General features: G+C 43.5%; 1 protein-coding gene across 2 annotated transcripts in view; it reads right to left on the reverse strand.

Annotated features, from left to right (window-relative positions):
* Positions 1 to 362: 362 nt before the first annotated feature.
* The window catches only part of Itga6 (integrin subunit alpha 6), a 73,627-nt gene continuing 52,980 nt past the window's right edge, over positions 363 to 21,009 (reverse strand). Inside the window, exons 12-26 of one of the 2 annotated variants that reach the window (XM_029473910.2) lie at positions 19,869 to 20,029; positions 19,580 to 19,723; positions 17,619 to 17,734; positions 17,318 to 17,507; positions 17,142 to 17,225; positions 16,962 to 17,041; positions 16,734 to 16,811; positions 16,544 to 16,646; positions 14,969 to 15,142; positions 12,385 to 12,483; positions 12,183 to 12,293; positions 12,004 to 12,102; positions 8,772 to 8,897; positions 4,922 to 5,051; positions 363 to 2,747 (exon numbers count right to left, since the gene is read on the reverse strand). In XM_029473910.2, the coding sequence (XP_029329770.1) occupies positions 4,944 to 5,051; positions 8,772 to 8,897; positions 12,004 to 12,102; positions 12,183 to 12,293; positions 12,385 to 12,483; positions 14,969 to 15,142; positions 16,544 to 16,646; positions 16,734 to 16,811; positions 16,962 to 17,041; positions 17,142 to 17,225; positions 17,318 to 17,507; positions 17,619 to 17,734; positions 19,580 to 19,723; positions 19,869 to 20,029 (1,673 nt within the window). In that variant the 3' untranslated portion in view covers positions 363 to 2,747; positions 4,922 to 4,943. The remainder of the gene's footprint in view (positions 2,748 to 4,921; positions 5,052 to 8,771; positions 8,898 to 12,003; positions 12,103 to 12,182; positions 12,294 to 12,384; positions 12,484 to 14,968; positions 15,143 to 16,543; positions 16,647 to 16,733; positions 16,812 to 16,961; positions 17,042 to 17,141; positions 17,226 to 17,317; positions 17,508 to 17,618; positions 17,735 to 19,579; positions 19,724 to 19,868; positions 20,030 to 21,009) is intronic. The other variant, XM_021151742.3, reaches the window with a different exon arrangement.

The following is a 21,009-nucleotide window of genomic DNA, read 5'->3' on the forward strand; positions in this document are numbered from 1 at the left end:
CTCTCCTGGGGTGTCTGAAGACAGCGACTGTGTACCCACATGCATGAAATAAATCGAGAATAAATCGAGAGAGAGAGAGAGAGAAAGAGAGAGACAGACAGAGAGAGAGAAAACAACTCCCAAAAGCTGTTCTCTGACCTCAGCATGCACTCTGGGGGCACACATGCACACATAAAAGCATACACACTAAAATAAATAAAATTACAAACCTTCAATCACATTTATAATTATATGGGACACTAAACAAATATTGAAAGCTTTACTTTGGCTTGATGGAATACAAAGAAAGGCAACTCAGGTTGTCATTTATAATCTTAAGAGTTTGCTTTCACATACACGATGCTGTGTTAACAAGCGATGAGCACTTTTGTAAAAAATTTATTTCACACTTTTATACAAATATCCACAGGTATTTTCTAATTATGAAATAATCTTATAATGCTAGTTAGTATAAAAACCTATCAAATGCAAACAGACCAGTGACTTGACTTGAGATGACATTTTAGACAACTATTAAATTTAAACATGACATTCTTGTTTCTTTGTTGTTGAACTCCCTCCCAACCCTTTCCAGGACATTCATTTTTTAAACAAAGGTCTACAAACACTGTCAAGATATCAGCTTCTTAGCTGTGTCCTTTAAAGCCAGTGTGCAAGATACCCCAGCGAGAAACTGAGACTTTACACACGACTAGGCCCTGTGGTAGAGAGCTTTCTGTAAACAAGGCATCATTTGTAAAACCAGTTTTGAGTGAAAAGACAGAAGTAGAACCAGAATAAAAGTCTTTAATATCTTAAGACTGTAATGTTTTATGAAAGAAAGAAAAAAAATTAAAACTCAAAGCAATAATGGCACATTTAGCAATGTTTTGTTCTTTTAAAAGACAGAGAAGTGGCTGGGACCTAGTTCAGTCGCAGAGTGCTGCCCTAGCACCGACAAAGCCTGGGGTCAGTCCCAAGCGCACACCTGCAATCACAGCCCTGGGGTGGGGAGGCAGGGGGACCGGAAGTTCAAAACTATCCCAAGTTACCTAAGGAGTTCAAGGCCAGCCTGGGTTACTTGAGACCCAGTCTTAAAATAAGATAGAGAACTGCTTATATAATTAATATCCAAACAAATTAGCACCTGTTTGCTGTTGTTGCTCTCCATATAAATTAATTATTTTAAAGCACAATTTAAAAAAAAAGATTTGATAATATATTCAATCTCTGTTGAACATATATAAAATATAATTGTTTTCCCCCTCCTACCATTTTTACAACCAACCAAGGCGAGCCGAGGCACGGTAGGCAAGCACTTTAGCAATGAGCTAAGAGTAGTCACAAGTCCTTTGGAGGAATTTAGATTCGGTGAACAATTTGAACAAAAAGCAAACACGGACTCGCTGGCTGAATGGTTCCGATGTTATTTAAGAAGCTAAGTGCTGGGGCACTCCATCTGTTTGGTGTGGCCGTTCTGGCAACAGATGTTCTTCAGTAGTCTCACACTGGATTGGTCTGGATCCACACGGGTAGTACTCACTTCAGGTCCTGAATACAGCGTTGGCAGCATTGAGCACACAGACCCTAGAGTTCAGTGAGCACACCCATGTCTAAGAGTTCTGAAAGTTACAGCACAAAGTTCAGAAGTTCCACACAGGGCTCAAAACGGTACATCCACTGCTGGGGAAGGACGAAATGTCCTACAGCTAACCCCCTTTGTCAAACTTTCTGGGTTGGGGGAAGGCCTGCCGGAAAGGCAATTATGGTATCATGTACAGGTGAGTTTAAGTTATTAAAATGACCCTTGCATGTTTATAAAGAACTTTTGTTTTTGCAGTAAATAATTAAGGTCAGAACAACCACAACAAAAAGACCTCCCAGGTTCTCATTCTCATTGCTTAAACCACCCAGAAGCATCTTTGGCCTATTAGTCAACAACAAGATGGCTTGAAGAAAAATAAATATCATATACAAACAAACGTAACTAGCATTCAAGTCTGTCCACCCTGTGCTTTACTGACAAGGGAGACGGGAACCTGTGCGCATTTGGCGTCAGCAAGGGTCCTCACTTCTAGGAGATGGAGAGAGAAGGCCAAAGGGTAACATCACCTTCTATTGCACATTTAATTTAAGACTGAATTTTCACCAGAGGCACAGCTATCCATTGGCAGAGTCTTGAGCCAAGGGACAATTACCTTGCAGCTTCTCCAATCTTATGAGAAGAACGCTTGTGGGAGCAGGCTGGGATAGCCACTCTGTTAGCACAGGTGACCTCGGGGGGAGAGCGTCCCAGCAGTGCAGATGGGCAGGCCCTGCCCCAGCGTGTGGAAGTCAGCCACGTCAAAAACAAAGGCAATCCGGAAAGTTAAATTAAGGCAGTTAAAGAAAAATCCACTCTACCAGTCTTACATTTGGCTGTGCAAAACAGGAGCCTTAGGTGTAACAATATCCACAGTTGAAACTGTAGGTCCGTACTGGGTGTCGTCAGTCTGAAATCATATGATGGGGGAGCTGAGCAGGCTTTGAAGCCACCTGAATTTCTGAGCTGGAGAAAATAAGGGGGGCTTTGGGTAGTGTGAGGTGTTCTTTCCTGTGCCCTCCCTCTATGAGTAACTTTCATTTTCATTCCACTTGGTGATCCACTGTTTTTTTTCGAGGCTATCCATGTGTTTCTCATCTTTGATCTCTCGCTCTTCTTTCCGGATCCGCACCGCATGGTATCGGGGAACGCTGTCATCGTACCTAGAGCGCTTAAAGAATCCACACTGGAAGGGGTGGGGGACAGAAAAACAAGATGGAAGTTAGTTAATCTGAAGACCTGGTGCATACACCAGAACTTGTAAGCACTCGGTGCAGCTAGGTCTCCCTCTGGAGTGCTTGGAAAAGGCACCGATTCCTTTTAAGAAAAAGTAGGCAGTGGGGTAAGCAGGGAGAACGGATGTGGGCCCCACAGAAAAGTCAAGTGTCCACCTTCTTTACATTTTACAGCTTCAGCTATTTCATTATAAAACATCTTGTATTTGTGTGTAGGGAACTGGAGCTTGCTCTGTAGCCAAGGTTTGCCTCAAACTCAACATCATCTGGTCTGAAGCTCCCTAGTGCTGGATAATAGGCGTGTGCATACCATGGCCAGCTTAAGAGCATTTCTCTAAGGGTATAAAGAAGAAAAAAAATCACTATTTCTCACCCATTAATAAGCTGTGAATCAGATCACAGGTAATTTTACAAACGCTATTTGGTACACCATGTTCCTCTAACATGATTCTCTCCTCCCCGGGCTTCTTATCACCCAATCAATAGTCTATCAATAGTCATTGGGTAGACTCGGTGGGCTGCTTCCAATTACGCTGTTTTGTTAATGAGTTACAAAGTAATTTGTTGCATAAGAACACCAGTCAGTCATGAACCTCACAGGACTCACGGGCAGCATCGCTACACTCAATTTTGGAGCATTCCCCAATTTCTCTTCTTCCTTTAAAAACAGGAAGGAAAGAAAGGGGGAGGGGGCTTGTGGAGGGGAGGGATAAGTAAAGAAGCCAAATTATTAAAGTTTATTCACTTTAAAAAATTCAACCTAAACAAAAGTGCATTTAAAAATATGCTTAAGATTTTTGAACCAGATTATTAGAAGTTATAAACAAGAATTTACATGTTTTTTTTTCTTTTCAAAGGAGTCTTTTCAAATTTAAAAATGCAGTTCAGAAGAGGGATCTATGTAGAATGATCAGTTAATGTCCTTATTTTGTGACGGCAACAGGAATAGAATAATTATATTGAAGAATGTTGTGTTATAAAATTGCCACAAGGCAAGGCAAAAATCCCAATCCCAAATGGGCCTGGAGTTTGGTTTAGGCCATTTCTCTATGGTCTCATTTGTAATTCTGTGCAGAAAAAATCAATATACTTATTATAAAATATGACTTCTGTCTGCCCCATTTAAAAACAGAAGAAAATGCAGTTGAAATGTACAATCAAAATGGCCATGTTGGGATCACTGGGCCAATACCTTGGAAAGGAACCGTAGCAATAACTGAAATCCCTCTTGCCCATAGGAGAGAAAAGGGAATCAACAATAGTTCCTGTTTCCATGGGTTTATAAATCATAGGAGAGAAATATGAACTTAAAATCAGCTGAGAGCCAAGGTCGGAAGAAAGGGGCTATGAACATGAAACCTGGTCAAACTCCATTACAACATCTTGAAGTAGAAACCACCTCAGTACTTGGGTGCTAGAATTTTTTGCATGCTGGTGGTTACTTGGGCAAAGGACCATGTCCTGAAGTATTCAAGAAGCCCACGTGCTGACAAGGATTCTCTGTTGTAATGGCTTTGGCCCAGGAGAGAAAGGAGGGAAAAGGAGGGCGCATGCTTAGCTAGCACAGGACCACGTCCAAGCGGCAGTAAGAAGCACCCCGAGCTTGGCCATCGCTCTAGAACAAGGACAACCATGAAGACAAGGACAAGAGAGCCTCTTCCCAGGAGATACACAAACTCTCCCACATGCAACGGGCTAAGCAGGCAGTTGACAAAAGCTCCTGTCCCCAGGAAATTCCAAAACGAACAAGAAATCTGGGCCGATTTCTCATGCAGTTTTGAAATTCCGAGTGGGACACGATATAAGAACACATTCAAAGGGCAGCTACGGAGCTCTTAAAACCTAATCAGACAAATCAGCGTGGCTGCCTTCATTGCTGTGGTGTTGTTTAACGAGAACACAAAATAACTCACCTGCAACAGAAGATTCTTTGTGCAACAACAAACAACAACAACAACAACAACTGAGCTATCAAGTGAAATAACAAAAATAAATAAATCCAAGCAAGGCAAGCCACTTGGAAACAACTGTTAATGGGACAGACACAGCAAGCTGTCGCTCTTAAGTTAGCCACCACAACCACAGCAGGTCCCAAAGCTAGCGATGAAAAACATTGATCAATTACCAATTATGGAAGTAGATCAATACTATGCATCGGAAGTAAGCCTCTCTTTATCAGACGGCTGAGTATGGATCTCAGCCTTGTGATAGGTGGCATCGTAATGATCTTTCTTATTTCTCTTGAAGAAACCACACTACAAGGAAGCAAGGTATTTAGTCAATTTTACAGTTTCGTGTTTGAAAGCTAAAGAACAGAACACCTCAGACTTTAACTTAAGTGAGCAGTCACTGCGCCGTCACCCCGTGCCAGCATTTAACAGAGTCTGTCACTCAGTGTCCCTACATAAAGATGACACACACCAACAAATTGACTTTTATATTTCTAGCAGAAATCTTAGGGTCATCCTAAAAGGAAAACACATGCACATTTGACTGGAACTTCAAGTGATTTTTTTTTTTTCCTTGCAAAATGGACTCTTTAGAAAAGTCAAAAACAGTCCCTTCTGCAGTCTACTGAGACAAATGATGGAAAATAAAGTCTGTAACACTTAGTACAAGTCAAAATAAAACATGAGTATGGTGTGTTTATCTGCTTCTGCAGTAAATTTTATGGGACAATACTCTCAGCTGGGGACCTCTGGACCAATTGGTAGTGTGAATCAGAGAATAAATTCCAATGGAGGAGTAATTGCTGTTGGTTTCCCTGGATTCTGAACCACCCGTGCAACCCTTCAACGGGAGGAACCCAGGCTCCTCAGTTTAGGTCACTCTAAAGGAGCACAAAAGTGCAATTCTACTTTCTGCTCTTATTTTCTTCAGTCAACAACGGAAACCGTTCCCGATTTACTTCTATCTGGTTCACAGGCTGTGGGAGCTACCATTTGAAATAAAACTTGGTGTGGTGGTTTGAATACACTTGGCCCAGGGAGTGGCACTATTAGGAGGTGTGGCCTTGTCAGAGTAGGTGTGTCACTGTGGGTGTGGGCTTTAATATCCTAGTCCTAGCTGCTTGGAAGTCAGTCTTCTCTTAGAGGCCTGCAGAACAAGATGTACAACTCTCAGCTCCTCCTGCACCAGGCCTGCCTGGATGCTGCCATGTTCTCGCCTTGATGATACTGGACTGAACCTCTGAACCTGTAAGCCAGCCCCAATGAAATGTTGTTTTTATGAGAGTTGCCTTGGTCATGGTGTCTGTTCACAGCAGTTAAACCCTAACTAATACAGTCAAATAAATCTCCTGAAGAAAGTGTGCCTCCTTGTCTAGCAACTCATAAAGGAGGGGGGGGGGGGAAACACTACATCTGCCTCTTGCAAGGTGGGAGCTACCAACTGTACATGGTTATTCAAGTTTAGACAAATTTAAATTGAAAATGCAACTTTTCCACTGTACCAGCCAAAGGTGACTCCTGGTAGTCATGGGATGATGCCACTCCAGGACATTTCCATATTACAGATCATTGCACTGGGATGCACTGACTTAGCCTGTCTCATGTGTACTTGTGGCTGTGGCTATCAGGGTAATACACAGTAAATACAGCCAAGTTGCAGTCACAGGAACTAGTAAATAGGGCAGGAAGAAAAGTTAACCAAAACGAACAGTCTTTTGTTTTGTGTTTGACATGGTTTCTCTGAATAGCCCTGGCTATCCTAGAACTCACTCTTGTAGACCAGCTAGCCTTGAACTCAGAAATCCAATTGCCTGTTTCCCAAGTGCAGGGATTAAAGGGACCAGTGCCCAGCAAAATAAATAGTCCTAAGATCCCTGAGGACTTTTGTCTTTTACTTCTATAAGGACTCCTGTGCAAAAGGCAGTATTTATGAAACAGATAAAGCCAGGATTCCTCTAGGTAAAGTGAGCTTTCCAGGAGCCTCTGACACTGCTGTAGATGGACAAGCTCAGTTACAGACTGCTGAACATTCTTATAGCCCACCTATCACCCTTTCCTGTCCTTCCCTCCACAATGCTGGGGAATGAAGGCAGAGCCTAGCACACTCTATAAAGCTGCTTTACTGACAAGCTACATCCTGGAACCCCAGAATCCTTTCTGATCCTTAAATTCCTTGGTTTAAATATGATTTTTTTTTTTTAATAAAGAAGAATAGGAAGTAATAAGACTGATTTCCACATGGAGGTTGAGGAAGGTATCTGATCATTTTAGAATCTACTTCAGGGTCTGGAAATTAGAACACAAAGAACCCAATGAAATCATTTAGTCTGACCCAATTATTAAACAGCTGAGATCTAGGGGGATGAAAATTATTTGCCCAAAATTATACACTGCTCGGGAATTGTAACTCTGCATCTACTGTCATGACTACATAAGGATTCAAGCTGCCAATAAAATCTGCTCTGGGAAAAGACTGGCCTTGTGGCCTCTTCCAGAGAATATAAGAACATCTTCAAGTATCAAAACTCCAAATTAATTTTTAACATCAAATAATGATACCAAGATCCCTAATATTCATTGGCTGTATTTGCCAGATACACCTACTGCTTGAGATATAGTGGAGTAAAACATAAAAACAAAAAAAACAAAAAAAACAAACTGTGTATCAGGAAGGCTACTGGTATGGACAGATACCACGTCTCAAGAGTATCTCAGCCTGGCAAAAGGAAGTTGTTTGTAAGAATGGTGGGGGGTGGGGAGTGGGGGGGAGACTCACTCAAACCTGGAAAGTCAAGAGTATCCTTCGTCTGTCATACTCCAGGACACAATGGAAGGAAAAGTGTGGTTTGACCCTAGCGCATTCTTACTTCCCACCAACAAGCCTTCTAGAATAAACACATTGGGAAGCACTCCACACACAATGACATTAATAAGAAGGCAAGTGTTTCTGCGGTGCAACTCATGAAACCAAAGAGTGAGACTGTAAATATTATCTCCTCACATCATATCAGGTTCTACCAAGTCAGTCGTCAAGATGCCAGTTTCCAGAGATTTCTGTAATCTGGAATCACCCATAAGGACAGTGGACCTCCATGACTCCCTGAGACTCACATGAGACCTATAGAGGTTGTAATCTATTGACAAACACTCATAACTATCTCCTACATAGTCTTTTGATGGCATATGAGTCTTTACGGGTAGGAAGCAGGGCGAGAAGATCACACCTTGTGCGGTCAGAAGATTAGAGTCTAATGAGGACCATCACACTGAGCCCGAGTGTTTGCCATGCTTGTTACAGGCTGAGAAACCGTGAGATGGAGTATTCTTTCTGCCATGTTTCCCTAGTCCTAAGTTAGATGTAAGGGCGATGATCCCCAGTGGCTGACGTGAAGGCTTCTTTACAGAAGGGGAAATTAGCAGGAATTTATATTCAGATCTAACTGTTATCTGTCAAGTTGGCTTAGATTTAGGGTTTGATTGCAGGTACAGAGAACACTAAATAAAGTAGCAAAATTCAAATTGTCATTTACCAAACAAGCTGAATTATATATGAGATATTAAACTTATTTTTAGAAACTTTTTACACATGAGTAATCTTTAAATATAAATTGTTAAGATATATGGGTATTCCTTATAAAAAGTCTCGCAGATTTACAATAATTTTATGATAAAATGTTGGAAAAGGGGGCTAGAGAGATGTCTCAGTGGTTAAGAGCACTGACTGCTTTTCCAGAGGTCCTGAGTTCAATTCCCAGCAACCACATGGTGGTGCACAACCATCTATGAAGGGATCTGATGCCCTCTTCGGGTGTGTCTGAAGATAGCAGTGTACTTACATACATTAAATACATACATACATATATACACACACACACACACACACACACACACACATACACACATATATATTAAATGTTGGGAAAAAGAGAAGTAATGAAAAAAGGAACTACAAATGTGTCAGTGTGAATCCTCATCTATAAAGACATGAAGTTTACATCCCAAACTCAAGAGACAGACACGACTTACCTTCCACAGTAAAAACACTAATAGAGCCAGCATCAGAATCCCAGCAAGAACAGCCAGGAGGATGATCCACCAAGCTACCCCTGAATACTGAGCTACAGTCTTTGAGGGAAACACCGTCACTCGAACCTGCAGGGCACAAAAGAGACACCACTATAAACCCAGTGCCAGCTCACATCAGGTACCGATGGCTTCAGTTCGGCTCAGTTCTGCTCCTATACATGTTCTGAACGAAAAAGAGAGAGGACAGACAAGTCGCTTCCTTTGTCAGCCATTTCTCACAACCACAGAATATTGCTTCAATGGGCTTTCCCTGAAAATCTTATCCAGAACTGGAAAGGCCTGGGTTGTATTTCTAATGTAAGTCTTAAAGTAAGTCTGTGTGTGTGTGTGTGTGTGTGTGTGTGTGTATTAAAGAAAAGCAGAGAAAACTATACAATGACGTACCCACCACTCCCTTTTGCGTCTGAACAGCTATCAGCAGCTAACTGTGTTTCACCACAATTACTTGGTTTTGTTCTGTTGTTGTGTTTAAATCTTGCTGTACTGGAGTCAAGCTTTGCACATGTGTAGTAAACACTCTACCTCCAAGCTCCACCTCCAGCCTTCAGCCAACATCCTTTTGAGAAGGATCAGACTTTTAGTCAATTTTCAGCCGTGGAAAGGAAAGGGTAAGTTTGGGTGCAATTATTCTACAAACCTCAGATTCCAAAGACGCTGTGAAACAAGGGGCAAGCTTTGCAACAAAGAGGAGCCATTAAACTTTTTTTTTTCTTAGGCTATCAAACTAAAGACCCTCATAACAGCACAATTTCCTAAAATGACTTTTTACCATGCCAGTATATGTGGACAAGGTAGGTTTCTCAAGGTGTAACTCAGACTCAAGCTGTAGCAATGAGACATTCTAAGCATTTGATTAATGGCAAACACCCATCAAAAATGTTTAGCTCCAATCCTAAAATGTCTTAGGGATTTGTAACAACTCAAAAGAAACGTCTATAAGGCTTTATAATTCCTAGTAAATAACTTTTCCCTTTGGACTCATTAAACCTTATGAATTTCCATGGGGGTGGCTTTCCATAGGTGACCTCATTCACCATGTGCCAAGGGCAGAAAGGGCTCACACACTCTACTGGTATATCCAATTTTATCACCAATAACCAGTACAGAGGCCACATCAGCTTGCCAACTGCCAAAACACCTGCCCCAATTTACATTATAAAGCCCACTCTGACCGAACAACAGTATAAGTCATCTAGCAAAGGGGCTGTCACAACTTTTATAAAACTTAGTATCAAATTTACCATCCATCTCTGTGCGCATATAAGCCCATCTTCTAAACGCACACGTATCTCAAGTTCTCTGAATTTGAAACCCTTGGAATGAAAATCTCACTGCCAGGAAGAATGGGGTACTCCTTTCTATCTATTACAATTTCTTCTGTCTTCAGCAGCCAAGAAACTTGGATAGTCCCTACATGATTCTTAGGAATAGAATGGAGACACGTGTACACACATACATGGCCCCTTCTTTCTTGGATTACATTGAAATTCTCGACACTGAATTTTATTCAGTTTCACTTCTAGCACCGTAGTACAGGGAAGACACCCATGTGCTTTAACAGGTGCTTGTTTGCATGTGGTGGATTTAATTAAACTGATGTCAAAATACAATCATCTTACCTGGCTCAATTGTGTGGTTTCTGATTTCACTTGTTATGACACTGTCTAAACTTAAAAGTGTCTTATGAGTGGCAAACACTTAAACTCTTGAAATTGGGCAATTGATAAACAGATTTCTAGTTTTCTTTCTTTAGGTTTCAAAAAGACTGAATTACACAATCTAGTTTGTGTCTATTAACAGGGAAAATGATCTTCAGACTAGAAAGGAAGCGAGCCCTGAGATGAGGACAAAAGTGTAACCCAAAACAAGTCAGGGGATCGAGAAAGAGGGCATCCTGAGGCTCAAAGTAAGGTCTAATATTCAGGCTTAAACACTGCACCTTCAGATATACAAGGAAGTGCCGTCATGGGGCCTGAGCTATTGTAGCCCAAAAATCACAGAAAATAGGAGGTAGTAGAAGACCAGCAATAAGAAAATGTCTCCATTTTCAAAAGAGATGGGTTCTAGACAAAAGGCTAGAAAGAAAGCAGGGTCATACAGAGACTCCATCTCCACAAGGAGTCTGGATAAGATAACATGCCCAAGACGAGGATTTTCCTTTGTGAATAGGCAACCAGACTTGACATCAGGCCCTCGGGTGGTAACCTTCTAGAACTGAGACCTGAGACCCGTTCTCAGCCCCACTGACAGGTCACAGGACAGTTAGGGAGAGACAATCTTCCTTCTGAAGGTGTTCAAGGAGACAGGACAGTTCTGTCTGTCATTGGAAAGGCTGTTCCATGGCCAAGGCTTGTTCCAAAGGAAGCATCAGGGACTTATTTTACAAAAGTCAATTCTACACTAATAGATTGATGATTGATCGATTCATTCAATCTTTCATTCACAGGGGTTTTGAGGTAGGGTCTCACTGTGGTCTATTTTAACCTGGGATTCACTAAATAGCTTAGGCTCCCTCAAACTTGCAACAACCCTTCTGCTTTGGCCTTCCAAGTGCTAGGATTGTAGAAGTGAGCCACTGTGATTGGCTTCTCAATTCCAGATGTACAGAGAAATATCTTTTCTAGGCTCCTCCATTGGCCACACATAGCACAGGCATTCTGAGGATGGCTGCAGTCCCAGGGATGGGCTGCCTTCACTATCTACTGGCTGTAAGCTATTCTTCCATTGTGTGGCTGCCCGGTTCTCATCCTGACCACAGCTCTGCTCTAGGCTTCTATTTTTGGGTGTGTGTGTAGCACCTGGGATTGGACCGAGGGCCTTGGGTGGTGGTAGGAAGCACGAGCTACCTATTGACCCTTTTAAACTTTTCATTTTGGAACAGGGACCCACTAAATTGCCCAGGCCAGCCCTGAATTCACTCTGAAATCCAGACAGACTAAATCAGTAATCCTCCTGCCTCGGTTATTAACACACCTGCATTACTAGGCTTGGCTCGGGTCCATTTTTTATTTTCAACTCTTCTACTAAAATACACCTTCAAATGGCAGAACCTCAAACTGTCCTTTAAGGAGGAACAGGACCTGAGGAGTAGGAGGACCAAAGAAGATGATCACAGGTTGTAGCCATGGTGTAGAGAAGTGGCCATCTCTGAGCTTAAGGTCCCAGATCTCACCTGAGTGCCCGCGTGAGGGAGCTTGATGTTCTGAGCAGCAGCAGTCACATCTATTGAAGCCCTCACGAGAATGTCCAAGTAGTTCAGTTTGGAATATTCCTATGGGGGACAAGAGGTGTGTTAGGAAAGTGACAAATGTCCCCGGCAGTAGCAAATTCTCCCAGGAGGCAGAGCCGCACCTCTAGAAATGTACTGTTCCACAATCTGGAGCGCAGAACGAGAGAGGCCTTGCTGTCCAGCCCTCGGAGTGGGCACCTGATGGTCACACACCTCACGTTGACGCTGCAGTTCTAAAGAGGAGACTGGTGGTCAGAACCCACTGTTCTGGGAAGCCATTCCTTGTTCACACACAGCACATTCACCATCTGGAAAAATACTCACGAGGGTCTGGTATTTTCTTTCAGGAAATAAAGAAAATTTCCTGCTGTCATCTATCTGTTTTTCAGGAAGTTCCCGTTTCTTTCTTGAGTTGTGAGACTCCTAAGAGTGATAGCCAAAACAGACAAACATTATGTAAATCTGCCATTGCTCTATAAACCTCCCAAATGAAGCCAAATTTATAGCATCAGTAGTATTCACCTTCTTATACTTCTTTTCCTGTTCTATGATAAAACACCCTGACATAGGTAACTTACAGGAGTAGTGTGATGGTTTCCATGTGCTCAGCCCATGGAGTGGCAGTATTAGGAGGTGTTGAAGTAGGTGTGGCCTTGTTGGAGTAGGTGCGTCACCATGGGCGTGGGTTTTAATACCCTGGTTCTAGCTGCCTGGAAGTCAGTATTCCCCTAGCACCTTCAGATGAAGATGTAGAGCTCTCAGCTCCTCCTGCACCATGCCTGCCTGGATGCTGCCATGTTCCTGCCTTGATGATAATGGACTGAACCTCTGAACCTGTAAACCAGCCCCAATGAAATGTTGTCCTTTGTAAGACTTGCCTTGGTCGTGGTGTCTGTCCACAGCAGTAAAACCCTAACTAAGACAAGGGCCTTCTTTGCTTCACGGTTCCCTGTGGCAGTGGAAGGTGAGGAGCTGAAGGCAGCTGGTCACATGGCATCCACAGTCGAGAAGCAGAGAGCAATGACTGCCTGTGCTCAGCTCACTTTCTCCCTTCTCTCAGGTCCAGCATCCCAGGCCAGGGCTTGATGCCATCTACCTTAGTGTGGGTCTTCCCACCTCAAGAAGCCTTATCAGAATTATCCTTTGTGGGCGCGGCCGGAGGCCAAACAATCCCTCTAGTGTGCTCAGTGTCTCAGAGAGTCCAAATTCTGCCAAGGCTACCATTAAGTGTCCCATCTTCCCTCCCACCATCAAAAGCAGAGAAAAGGTAAAGCCAGCAAGCATTATGGCCATTTTAAAGTTCATCGGTGGGGACTCTATTTATTTAGGTCTATTTATTTAAGTAGTTTATTCCTAGTGTGATACTGAAACTCAGGGAAAGAAAGACACCTCCTCTGTTCTTGTCTCTCCACTCAACCACAATACACAGCATCAGTAGATCAGAAACCAGAGATCTACCCTACTCCAGCATTCAGCTCCGTGTCCACCACATCAGAGAGAGTCAGCACATATGGAATGATGAAAAGAAGCCATGAAGAACAACGGGAAAGCACAAGGCCCTTTGTATGATCAACATAGAGAGGAGCATTGAAGATAAGACAGATAAGAACTTTTAGCATTATGTCCTCCTTATACAAGGTGAGTCTCTCCTATGAGCAATCTTTACAGCATTTTTGCATCTAGGCTTGCTTAGAACGGGATAGTCAACTTAAACTTAAGAATAAAAATAACAGGCCAGCATGTTTTTCAGTGTTGCTGAGTCAAGGAGCAAGCTGTAAGTCTGTGACTATACAGTCACTTTGGAATTTAAAATAAAGAGGACTGGAGATGTAGCTGAACTAGCAGGATGCTTGCCTAGAATGCATGAAGCCCTGGGTTTGGGCCTAGCCTAGCCTAGCCTAGCCTAGCCTAGCCTAGCATGTATGGGCGCAGCAGCACATGATATAATACCAGCACTTGGGAGGTAGTGGCTGGAGGATCAAGATGTCAAGGTCATTTCTGGTTACCCCAAAAGTTCAAGGCCAGCCTGGGCTACATAGGACCTGCCTCAAAAATAAACAACCAAGCCAGGCATAGTGGTTCATGCCTTTAATCCCAGCACTTGGGAGACAGAGATAGAGGGATCTCTAAGTTTGAGGCCAACCTGGTGAGTTCCAGGACAGCCAGGGTGAACCAGAGAAACCTTGTCTCAAAACAACAACAACAACAACAACAAAAACCCCAACCAAACAACAGCAAAACCCCTAAGAATTTAAAAGAAAAAGAGCAGCCATCTACCACACTGGAACTCACTCACCTATGCTAATTATGTAAGTGTGCTGCAGTAGAGGGGTTAGGCTTTGAAGTCAGTGGGTGCTTATGCAGAATCCTCCTCTCTCTTAACAGCTGTGCCGTTTTGAGGGTACTTAATGTCTCAGGGCATTCATTGTGGGGGGGGGGTAGTAAAAACTATCTCAAAATTCTCAAGAGAATACACACAGTGCTTGGCCTGGCAGTGACACAGTAAGGGACTCTATGAACACTTACTATTAATAAGAATGCAAGTGTTCAAGGTCGTCTGCCTCAGTACAAAGGCCTTGGCTGTGCCTTCCTGACACTCTGTGCACTTTATGTCCACTGCTTCATCCCCAGGGCATGTTCTTCTGACACAGCTTATTGCGTCATAACACTTTAGAAAATGTCCTTCGTCCCAACAAGTGGATGTTCCATAACAGTCATGCATCAGCAAAACCGCTTCTGTCGCACTGGCTTACTCAGTTATAAATGAGGAAACTGTGACACCCACAGAAAAAGTCAGCACGCCACAGTGCAGCTTCCTGAGCAGAGTCGAGTCTACCCCACTCACTCTGGAGTGGGGATAAGGGAGGTGCAAGAGGTGAGGGGGCGTGCAGGAAAACTGTCAGCTTACCTTCAGCTTCAGGTAGTTTATTTCATTGTGTGGCTCACAAACAATCTGCTCCAAACCTTTGGATTCAACTTTCATCAAATAAAGCAACCATTTGCCATTGCTAATCTCCTTGGGCCACTGTATATTCAACGTTGCTGTGCCGAGGTTTTTAAGAGGTTTGCCTAAGTTAATCACCTGTCAGAAAACAACGCATATCGATATAATATCATCCTTTTATGGCAAAATTAAGTAGCACATCCTATTGCCCATAGGCTAAATACCCAGCATTAACCTACAGGGAAGCACAAATCCCACAAACGGACCAGGAAAAGAGTTTGCGAAATAGACAGTAGTAATTAGAAGATTTTTGTCATAAAGATAGAAGGGGAAAAATGGTCAAAGTGGAAGGATTGCCTGTTCAATCCACAAGTAACTACCTTATGCAACAAAGCCCACAGTGCAGTTACGGCATGTTCCCGTCAGCACAGGCAAAGTCCCGGGCTTGTTTGTGGATTGTTCAGTGAGCACCCTGCCTGGCAGATGGCAAAGCCTCTGCTATGGCCCAGGCACCCATATCCTGCTTCTGGAAAACCCCCCTACTGTGAAAATGAAGCTGCCTCTGCCATCAGCCACACAGGGAAGGCTATGGAGAACCGCGTGACAGCTCAGAGCCAGTGCTGGGAGCAGAGTAGCTTTGTACAACAGAGGCCTAGAGTGAGAGGGCAGAGTGGCCTGCCTGCACTACTGAGCACAGTTCCAACCCTCATTTTCCTGACTGCATAGAGCTCAGGCCAGCCAGCCTTCCTGGGGAGGCCTTGCCTCTTTAGAGTGCTGGCTTAGGGCCACGGCCACTCTTGCCATTTCAGGCTTTAAGTTCAATGCTCACCAGCATTTAGGAACTCAGTTTGCACTATGCAGACCCAAATTCATACGAGGCATAAGGCAGACACCACAGTCCATGTCCAGTTTGTTAAGCTGGACCCAGAGTCACTGTGGTTGCTCACCCTGAGCCTATCACCCATCTGCCTCTTTTGCTGGCAGATACCAAGTCTACTTTCACCACTAAAAAATTGGGCTTGGTGAGAGGGAAGTAAACGAGAGTATTCCTTCAGCCAAGGGCATCAGAAAGATGACTTTCTAACAAAGAACGAATTACTTAGAACTTTTTCTTTGTTCTACAGACCCTGAGGGGGGAAAAATTAAGTATTACTTCTTGTCTATATTACATGCACATTACAATTCCCAAAAGTTATTCTGTACTTGGGAGGATAAGGTTTCCACTGTTAAAAACAGGCAAACAGGGGCTGGAGAAATGGCTCAGCAGTTAAGAGCACTGACTGCTCTTCCGAAGGTCCTGAGTTCAAATCCCAGCAACCACATGGTGGCTCACAACCATCTGTAATGAGATCTGATGCCCTCTTCTGGTGTGTCTGAAGACAGCTACAGTGTACTTAGATATAATAGTAAATACATGTTTAAAAAAAACAAAAAACAGGCAAACATTTTCAACTGAGTAGTTCCTTAAGATGTCTGCGACTGGTCACTGACTAAAATGACATGAAAACACTGTGTCTGGGACCGATGGCTTGGCCTTACCCTGAATTCATATTCTATTAAACTTCCCACTTCATCTTCAGATTTCATAGCTTGCTCACCAACAACTGTACCTCCAAAATACACCTGCGAAGGCTTAGCGACTCTGTCAAATTAAAAAAACACACGTTTCCATGAGGATTATAAATGGTTCTTTCAAACATTGATTTGTTATGCCAAACACAACACTTACCCGGAGACCGATAAAAGCAATTCAATAACCACTTTTGCCTTCGCTGTAATTGGAGCCAAATTATCCTGATTGCTTGTTCTGAAAATGAAAAGGGGAAACAATGGGGTTTTATTTGAACAGTCAGTTTTCTCATTACAATTACATTTCTTTTATGAGTTAGATCAGTGCTAATTCAGCGACTCCCGGGTTCTCCTGAAGTAAGAATGGAGAGGTTGAAGTTACGCTTACGTTTCCAACTTCAGATTAATATCCAGATCTGTGGTGTCAAAGGTGACCTCAGTTGTACTTAAAATCAGATAAAAAGTAACCTGAAAAAAATATATGGGAAGAGCAGTCACCAACGGCCAGGCCTCTGGGCACAGCACTGGCATTCAGAACAGTAAGACAGAGTGGGGAGGCATCACCTACACTGGAATTTCTCTTGAAAGGATTTCCGAGCTCACAGTCCGCTTGGGAGCCATTCTGGTTGGCCACACAGCTTAGCTGCTTCTCCTATGGCAGAAAAGGCTTTGGGGTCACGGTTTGTTCATGTGCTATGTGACACCAGTCTTTCCCTCCCTGCTTCTTTCTCAAAAAACACTTACAGGGAAAGCCCTCAGTTCTCTGTAAGCGGAATAAGTCAGAGTGTCTGGAAACGTGGCGATGAGTTTGGCTTCATGGGCATCGTCGCCATCTTTCCGGGGATTCCTTGGATCCGAAGGGCCGTTGGTCACCGTTATTTCCAGAGCTATATCTTTCTGATCTTTTAGGACTAATTCTGGGATGCCCTTTTGACTATTAAAAAAAAAAAGAAAGAAAGAGAGCAACAAAGACAATCTCAACCCATGTTCAGTTACTTCTGTAACCAAAGCCTAGAGGTCTGTTACTTCTGCTTGTGATTCTTACATTGGAAGGTAAGAGAATTTGTCTTGATTTCCTTCTCGGGTACCAAATTTATACTCTAGCTTAAGGTTGCTGTTACAGACATTGTCGTCTCCACATCCTTCCTTTAAGAAGTGGACCTGTAAGGAACCAAATGCAGAGAGATGAGTACCCAAAGGTCTCCACAGTCAGCCCACTTCCCTGTGATCTTTTACCCTCCTTTGGCAAACACTTGGCTACTGCTCTATCAAAGTGACTTTGACCAGGTCAAGGCGGGTGGGGTGCAGCAGAGCATGAGCCCCACCAAGCTAGAGAATCTGAGTTCCAAGCCCTCCTCTCATACCTGCTCAGCTGTGTGCCTTTAGACAAGACACTTAACTTTCCATTCTAGCTTGGTCTCATCATGGTCTCTATAGGGCTGCTTTACTTTCAGAGGAGCTATAGCAGTATCATGACCTTATGCTACCTAAAGTGATTTACATATCTTAACTCACTTAACCTTTAGGACAGTCTGAGGAGACTCTCTCATTCTGTGCCCATTGTTCAGATGAGGAAAATACAATTAGGAACAAGGTCTCCTTTCCTGTTATGTTTAACTTGGCTCAGGAGCTAGGAATGTACACAAGAATTAGTAACAGCCAGGTGGTGGCGCACACCTTTAATCCCAGCACTTGGGAGGCAGAGGCAGGTAGATTTCTGAGTTCGAGGCCAGTCTGGTCTACAAAGTGAGTTCCAGGACAGCCAGGGCTAATTCAGCAACAGCTGGATTGTGTGTGTGTGTGTGTGGTGGTTGTTGTTGTTGGGAGTTTTTATGAAGATGGGGTGTCAGTTAGGTCTCAAAGTTGCTATATAGTTAAAGATGGCCTTGTCTGTCAGATGCTCCTGACTCGACCTCCCAAGTGTCGGCACTACAGGCATGGAGGGCTTGCCATTGTTACATGGTGCTGGGTACTGAAGTCAAGGTTTGTACACACTAGGCAAGCACTCCGCCAACTACTCAGCCATATCTCCATCCACTGACTGGATTTTGACAGCTAGTGCGCAGTGTCAGAGCAAAGCACGTGGTAAGCACCTGGGAGGCCCTGGGAATAATGCCCAGCACCAAAACAGTAACCAAGACGATAATAATAATGATAATAATAGCCAGGCTGTAGGGGCGCATGCCTTTAATCCAGCACTCAGGGGGAGGAAGAGGAAGGTGGGTCTCTGAGTTGGAGGCCAACCTGGTCTACAGGGCAAGTTCTAGGACAGCCAGGGCTATGCAGAGAAAACCTGTCTCAAAAGCAAAACAAAAAGATAACAATAACAGCAACAACAACAATAATTATAACAACAATAATGCCAGATCAATATGTCATACTTTCCTAGGCTCATTTCCGCTCTGTCCTAGCACACAGATCCCATATCCTATGCCATGTCCAGCAGGCCAGAATGCACATTTGCTTCCCACAATGACCGAGCTGCATTAGACACTTTAGTATTTCATTGTGAATTTTCCCTTGCTTTGCTAAGTTTTGCTATTCCTTGATTTTAATAATATATATTTATCATACTGTGTTGTTCTCGGTGGTAAAATAAAGTATGACAACTACAGGAGAATGAAGGTTTGGCTAACTATAGTCTCAGTAAGGACCAGGGACTAAAAACAAGGAAGAAAACAAGGAAGAAAATAAAATTCTGGTCCCTAAATTCCATCTTAGGTTGTTCTCTTCACTGCTACCTTGAGAAACACCTTCTCAGAGGCCAATTATGTATATAGAAATAAGTGGTATTTTTGTTGATTATTTTTTTTCTTAGACAGGGTCTTGAACCCTGATTGAGCTGGAATTTGCTGTGTAAATCACACTGACCATGAACTCAGAGACCTCCTGCCCCTGCCTCTGAGTGCTGGGATTAAAAGCATACACAAGGCCACCATACCTGGCCACAGGAAGTTGCCTGTAAAACAAATCCAACACTGGCAAAAGAGAAGCCAAGAAGCTTACATCTGTCTGGACCGTTTTGGCTTCATTCGAATTCAGGATGGGAAGAACTTCAGGAAGTGAGTTCACCCGCCGGCGAGAGCTGGGCTCCTGGATCTCCACAGAAGCCGTGATGGGGATAGGACGCAGCTTGTCTCTGATGTTCTCCTGCAAAGTGGGCAGGGACACAGTCAGTGTGCCCAAATGCCAATGGACCTCCGAAACGATGGCAGAGCAGAGATGAATGGTGCTATTCAGAAACTAAGCGTCCCGAGTCCTGTTTCGTGTGGAGACGACCCTGGCACACACTCACCTGCAGCCAGAGGGTCTCCTCCATGCACGCCCGCTGCTTCTGCCGATTCAGGGTCAGCTCCTGAGTATACTTTGGCTCAGAACCTTGGTTTCGAAACTGAACTCTCGATGACAACCCTGACTTTCTTCTTTCTTTTTCAGCTTCAAGAATACCCAAAATTGCTAGGTTGGAATGAACAAAATCGCATTAACTTAAAGTGCATCTTCACACCCCCTGAACTACACATAAGATGAGTTCTTTTACAGCACTTGCCCCAGAACCTTCGCCTTTCAGAATCTCCTGGAAGGGGGCCTTCTGGTGACCAGAGGGGTTTTTAATCCAATTGTTCTTCCCAGTACTGTTAAGTGTTTTAAAGTTAAATTCTCACTGGACCACCTGGGGGCGCTCGAGAACAAGCTAGAACCTTTTGCAGCAGCTAGGAACCCATCAGTTTCTGGCTGAATTTCTGAAACTTAAAGAATACTAAAGATAACTGGAAATCCCTAATGCTCCTGCCTCAGGACTCTTTCAGCCTATGCTTCATGACCTTGGCCGGGGAGAGTCCTTGCTATTTGAAAAGTTGTCTGAGAAAGCAGGCTCCTACTGCAGAACTGGTATTTGCATTATAGCACTGGTAATCAAAGGAGACACATATATTAAAGATAGAAGTCACTGAGAGCAGGAAGAGACACCTGTAATCTCAGTTCTTGGGAACCAAGGGTGTGTTCTTTTACAGGACTGCCATGAACTCAAAGCTATGTTCAGTTACAGTGTGAGCCTGTCTGGAAAAAAAAAAAAAAAAACAGATTAAAAAGATAGATAATAGATAGAATGGTAGATGACAGACAGATCTGGCTGACATGTTTTCAGTAGCTGGAAGCCAGTTGTTTAGCCTCACACAGCTTTTATGCCTGAAGCAGAGGTGGCCGGCTGCTCCATGCCTCTGCTTACACAGCCTGGAGGTAGGCCGGGATCGGGACTGTCAGGAGCTCATTTCTGGACTCTGGAATGCATTCTTCACTGGGTCACTGGATGAGGCTACTAATTATGCTTCTAATGGGCCAATACTTCAATCACTTGCATTCATTAAGCACTTGCTAAACCCATCAGAGGAAAGACAGCACAGGACTGTACACAGGGAGGAGAAGTCAGACTCCAAGAA

The sequence above is a fragment of the Mus caroli genome, unplaced genomic scaffold (assembly GCF_978045245.1).
Source record: "Mus caroli unplaced genomic scaffold, Mus_caroli_1 scaffold_2, whole genome shotgun sequence".
In the NCBI taxonomy this organism is placed as follows: Eukaryota; Metazoa; Chordata; class Mammalia; order Rodentia; family Muridae; genus Mus; species Mus caroli.